Raw genomic sequence first — 5,591 nt, forward strand, 5'->3', positions numbered from 1 at the left:
CAAATGGGCTCCAAAACACATAGACTGGCCTTCTGTATGAAGCTATTAAAAAGAATGAAGCTGATTCACCTGTGCTGAGAGGAAAAGTCCATGGTACATTACTAGGTTAAAACCAGAAAAAGCAAGCAGCTGGACTATGGTCTCAAATGCTAACAGTTTGGGTTGAAATCAAAACCATATCTGTGTGAACAGCATATAGGAAAATAACAATAAATCTCAGAGATACACAGTTACTTCTTTATAGTAGTTGTCATTTTTTAAGGAAATTTGAAAATTTTTGTCATCAGCAATATCCAGATCATTTCTCCTAAAATGTGATTCCTCACAGCTGTACGGGATTCCCCTAAGTGATGCATGTGCCAGGAAGATCTCCAGATGGCATGTGCCATTTCTGAACTGGGGGAAGCCAAGGCTTTCATCACAACCCTTCCCGATCCAGCCTGGGACAGCTAGAGCAGGATGAAGGTGCATGAGCGGTAGGGACTGTGGCAGGCTTGGAGAAGGCCAGGGGCCATGGGACCACATGGTCGGGGCTGTGTAGCCAGGGTCAGGAGTGGGCACAGTGAAGAGGGGCACCGACAGGATGCTGGGCCCTGCACAGGACGGAGCAGGACCCACACGGCCAGGAGGCAGCTAACCAACGCTATTCCTTCTGCCCTCTGCACCCAGCCCCCAACACCTCAAACATATCCCCCTGCCCATTTTGGAAAGAACTCCTGAACAAAGTTGGGCAGCCCAGCCTCACTCAGCCCAGTGGTTCCAGACGGTTCTCAGCCACAGGGGACTAATGGTCTCCCTGGAGGCCCGTTCAGAAGCTGAGCCTACACATGAGCTTGACTTCATAGCTTTCAGAGCAATTTGCCACCCCCACCGATTTGACCTTCACCCCTAGGGAGGCAGCCGAGGACTGGGGCTTCACCTGCACACTGTAAGGGACACAGCTTTGCCTGAATCCGTGGCCTTGCCTCCTTTCCAGCGTCCTTTCTGTCTTACCCGTGCTCTTCTGACATGGCCGGACAGAAATGGTGGGAGGAGAGGCCTGACAGGTAAGACCCCCTGAAGTGTCCTTTCCCCAGCCCACCCTCACCCCCTCATCCACTAAGGAAAGCCTGGGGCCAAGGGTGACCCAAGAGCTGGGGACACTCTCCAGGACACCAACCCAAGAAGTTTCCCTCTGTCCACTGTCCAGCTCCCCAGAGGAAAAGGACTTTGCTGCTTGAGGAGTAGTAGGGTGGGAGGCAGAACACTGAGAAGCCAGAGTGGGCCAGCCTTAGACAGTGACTCACACACACACACACACACACACACACACCCCACAACCCCTACCATAGTGCCTGAAATCTCACCAACAGATATTCAGTCCTTTGCATATAACTTGCCGGTCAAAAATTCAATCAAGATTCATGTTACAAATCCATATGACACACATCTGGTCAGATAAAAAGCCCAAGGTATTCCCAACAGTGACAGTGACAAAGAGATAAGGACTCAGACTTTAAAAACAAACAGCTCTGAAAGCAGGTCCTGGCTCAGCCATTTTTCTGGCAGTGAGAATTCTGGGCAGATCACTCCACTTTGTGGAGCCTCGGTTTTCTTATCCATAAAATGGGAATAATAATAGTATATACCTATCAGGACTGTTTTAGGGATAAAATGAAAATAATTCATGTAGGACTCCTCCTCCTCGCCGCCCCTGCCCGGGCAGGGAGTCAAGCTAGGGTGCGCAGGCAGGGCCGCGAGGCGGCTGCAGGCGGGGCACCGGCGCGGGGCGCAGGGGCCGGCGGGCGGGGGCGCGCGGCGGGCGGCGGGCACCGGGGGTGGCGCCTCAGCCAGCCCTCCTCCCGGGCTCAGCCGGGTGGGGGGCGTGGGCCGACGCGGGGCGGAGAGAGCCGCCTGGCCCGTCCCCTCCGTTTCCCTCCCCAAAGTTGCTGTTTCCCCGGGACCAGACAGTCTTATGATCCAGCGGGTCCTCCTGGGGAGGCCGGGCCGGGGAGAGGGCGCGGGCACGGAGAGGCGGGAGCAGCAGGCGGGCAAGGCGACCGGGGTCCGGATGGGGATCCAGGCAGGGACCAAGGCGCAGGCAGCGCCCCGGGCCCGCCACCCCCTCCTCTCGGGCCGGGGAAGCCGCTGCATGGGGCCAGGGGGACGGCCGTGCTGCGCGGACCGGCGGCGGCGGACCCCCCAGGAGGGCTGGGGTTGAGCCCGGGTCCGGAGCGGGGGCTCCGGGAGGACCATGCCCGGAGGCCGGCGGGCCGCAGCATGGCTCACGGGCCCGGCGCGCTGATGCTCAAGTGCGTGGTGGTCGGCGACGGGGCGGTGGGCAAGACGTGCCTACTCATGAGCTATGCCAACGACGCCTTTCCGGAGGAGTACGTGCCCACCGTCTTCGACCACTACGCAGTCAGCGTCACCGTGGGGGGCGAGCAGTACCTCCTGGGACTCTACGACAGGGCCGGACAGGAAGACTATGATCGTCTGAGGCTTTTATCTTATCCAATGACCGATGTCTTCCTTACATGCTTCTCTGTGGTAAATTCAGCCTCATTTCAAAATGTGAAAGAGGAGTGGGTACCAGAACTGAAGGAATATGCACCAGATGTACTCTTTTTATTAATAGGAACTCAGATTGATCTCCGAGATGACCCCAAAACTTTAGCAAGACTGAATGGTATCAAAGAAAAACCTGTATGTGTGGAACAAGGACAGAAACTAGCAAAAGAGATAGGAGCATGCTGCTATGTGGAATGTTCAGCTTTAACCCAGAAGGGATTGAAGACTGTTTTTGATGAGGCTATTTTAACTCCAAAGAAACACACAGTAAAAAAAAGAACAGGATCAAGATGTATGAACTGTTGTTTGATTACGTGAAACATCTTCCGTGGTCAAGGAACTGTCCGTTTCTCTCAGAAAGCATATGAAATGCCACAGCTACACCCAGACCTCTGAGAATGAAGCAGTTTAAAATTTGAAAGAAAAAAATCCCACAACCCTGTCCTCAGAATTCTGTCAAGTTCACTAAGAATGTTTCTTAAAGGTAGAAGAGCAGCAGACAGCATCTGAAGCCACAATCTATTATAAATACTTTATTTCAACTAGAAGGTACAATCTCTCAGGGGTTTCATAGTTTAAAAAGCTACAATCACATCATGTTGTAACTACATAAAAACAGTGCTGTGAATGGAACTGCCTGGCTTAGACCGCATGCATTTCTGCACAGTCTTTATGGAATCTGCACAAAGAAATATCTTCTCCCTTCTCCCTTTGCTTCAGTTAATTGTTCTTCTTTGTAAGTTGCTTTCTATTCCAGTATATCCAGAGTGGCGAAATAATAAGGCCAGCCATGTAGCCAAAGGTCGCTCCAAGTGTACAGGAGATGGGCCATACCTGAGGAGAGAATGTATGAGATCAGAAAGAACAGATGTTTTATTACCACCTGAGCACAAGTTAAGTGTAACCTAAACATTTCTATATTAAAGCCTAATGTGCTTTCTTAAAGAATGCCAAAAGTGTAATAAGGTCATAACTGCATTTATCATGAACACTAACAATGTACATATTTTAGTTAATGTGCATTTAACTGTAACAACGCTTCTGGCGATTGTAGATTTAGTTTGATGCTCCCCAAACTGCATGAGATACATGCTAAAATTACAAATTAAAATTTTGCATCAGACTTTGCCACAATACTGGACTCAATTTAGCTCTCTGAACTAGTTGGTAGTTTTGTTCCTTCATTTCCACATTGGCTTGTATATCAAATGAAATGATAAATGTGTATGCTGACCAAATCACAAGAAACTAAATCATGTTAAAGAGAAAGATCTAGAATTCAAGTGTTTTACATGGAATTTATAACAAAGCAACTGCTTCCATAATAAAACTGATGTTACCTTTCAAAAAATAAAAATAAAAATAATAATAATTCATGTAAACTTTTAACAGATTTAATGATATAATTAATAATATATGTATTATAGAATATATAACAAATAATGTAACTGAGGAGCTCAATAAATATTATCTGTTGTTTATATTATTATTAGACTGAAATATGACACAACACATCAAAAACTTCCCAAGAATGCATTTCTAATCCTACAGTTTTATACCTGGGAAACAGACAAGAGATCCAGAATTTATGTACAAGGATGCTCATGGCAATATTGCTTACAAAGTGAAAACCTAGGAACCTAATCGCCCATCAGCAACAGCAGTCTGGCTAGATAAAATAAAATAATTCATTTTTAGGTTCCAAAATAATATTATTTATTTAATAGACTACGCCTAGTAAACACCAGAACACTATGCAACTAGTGAAAGGAAAGCTGTGGTTCCATAAACACCACCGCAAAAAAAAAAAAATGCCATCAGGTGTTGGATGAAAAAGAGCAAGTGGCCGAATAATATATATAATATGATATTACTTAGTGAAAAAAATATCGACAGGTACATATATACATTCATACATGTCTGTGCTTGCACATGCCCAGAAAAAAGCCTAGGAGAACACGTCTTAACAGCAATCGCCTCTGGAGATTTAGGAGGGAGGTAGTCATTCTTTTACTTCACACATTCCTATGAGGCTTGAATTGTTTAGTTTGAATGAAGGACACATATCACTTTTTAATTAGAGGGAGAAGGAGAGAAGGACTATTTCTTGAACACCCCAAATAAGCTCCCTGTGAGAGCCTTTGTGCCTGTAAGTCCCTCTGCCTGGGTCACTGTCCCTCCAGATAGCTGCAGGCTTCACGCTCGGTGCAAATGCCACTTCCTCCATAAAGCCCACCCTGACCACCCTATTTAAACAGCAGTACCCTCTCCCCCTCCCGTGCCATTCTCCCTACCACTTCCTAGTTTTCTTGTTCTCCATTGGACTCGCTTACCCTATGACCTCCCATTTATTTTACTGGCTGGTTCATTATCTGTCTCACCTTGACTAGAATGTCAGCTCCAGGAGGGCACAGGCTTTCGTCTCATTCACCTCTGCTTCTCCAGTGCCTGGCAAGGGGCAAATGCTCACCGCATAACTGTGTGTACCCTCAAAATCTCAATCATATATAAACTAGTCACAGGCATGGTAGTACAGCCTAGAGAACAGTCAATGATTCTGTAACATCTTTCTATGCTGACAGTAACCGCACTAGTTGGGGTGAGCATCTAATAATGCAGATAACTGTCAAATCACTGTTGTATACTTGAGACCAATATACTATTGCATATTAACTATTCAATAAAAAAAAATAATAACTATCTGTGCCCTGACAGGACTAGTCACAGTCAAAGGTGGGGCTCTGATTCATATTCCTTGGTCCAATTCTCGGACTGAAAGAGATGTGGTCTCATGAGCAATTCTCTTTCCAGGAGTCCATCCTTTTTACATACTCACAAAAGTGCACAGAAAGTTACGTACAAGGATGTTCAATGGATTGCCATCACGATTAAGAACTGGAATGAACCTGTATGTCTATCAATAGCAAACTGACTTAGTAGATTATAATACATCTAAACTACTGGGTATTATGCAATTATTTGAAAAAATAAGATAACAAATATTAAGCCAAGTCTAAATTACTGATATGAAAACATGATAT

The 5,591-nt window shown here is 46.4% G+C and overlaps 1 protein-coding gene across 1 annotated transcript; it reads left to right on the plus strand.

Annotated features, from left to right (window-relative positions):
• The first annotated feature begins 1,958 nt into the window (after positions 1 to 1,958).
• Positions 1,959 to 3,188, plus strand: LOC130683874 (rho-related GTP-binding protein RhoQ-like). The gene has a single exon (XM_057502856.1). The coding sequence runs from the start codon at positions 2,260 to 2,262 to the stop codon at positions 2,866 to 2,868; it is 609 nt and encodes a 202-aa protein (XP_057358839.1). The 5' UTR covers positions 1,959 to 2,259; the 3' UTR covers positions 2,869 to 3,188.
• The last annotated feature ends 2,403 nt before the right edge of the window (positions 3,189 to 5,591 follow it).

Source organism: Manis pentadactyla, chromosome 5 (assembly GCF_030020395.1).
Source record: "Manis pentadactyla isolate mManPen7 chromosome 5, mManPen7.hap1, whole genome shotgun sequence".
Taxonomy (NCBI): Eukaryota; Metazoa; Chordata; class Mammalia; order Pholidota; family Manidae; genus Manis; species Manis pentadactyla.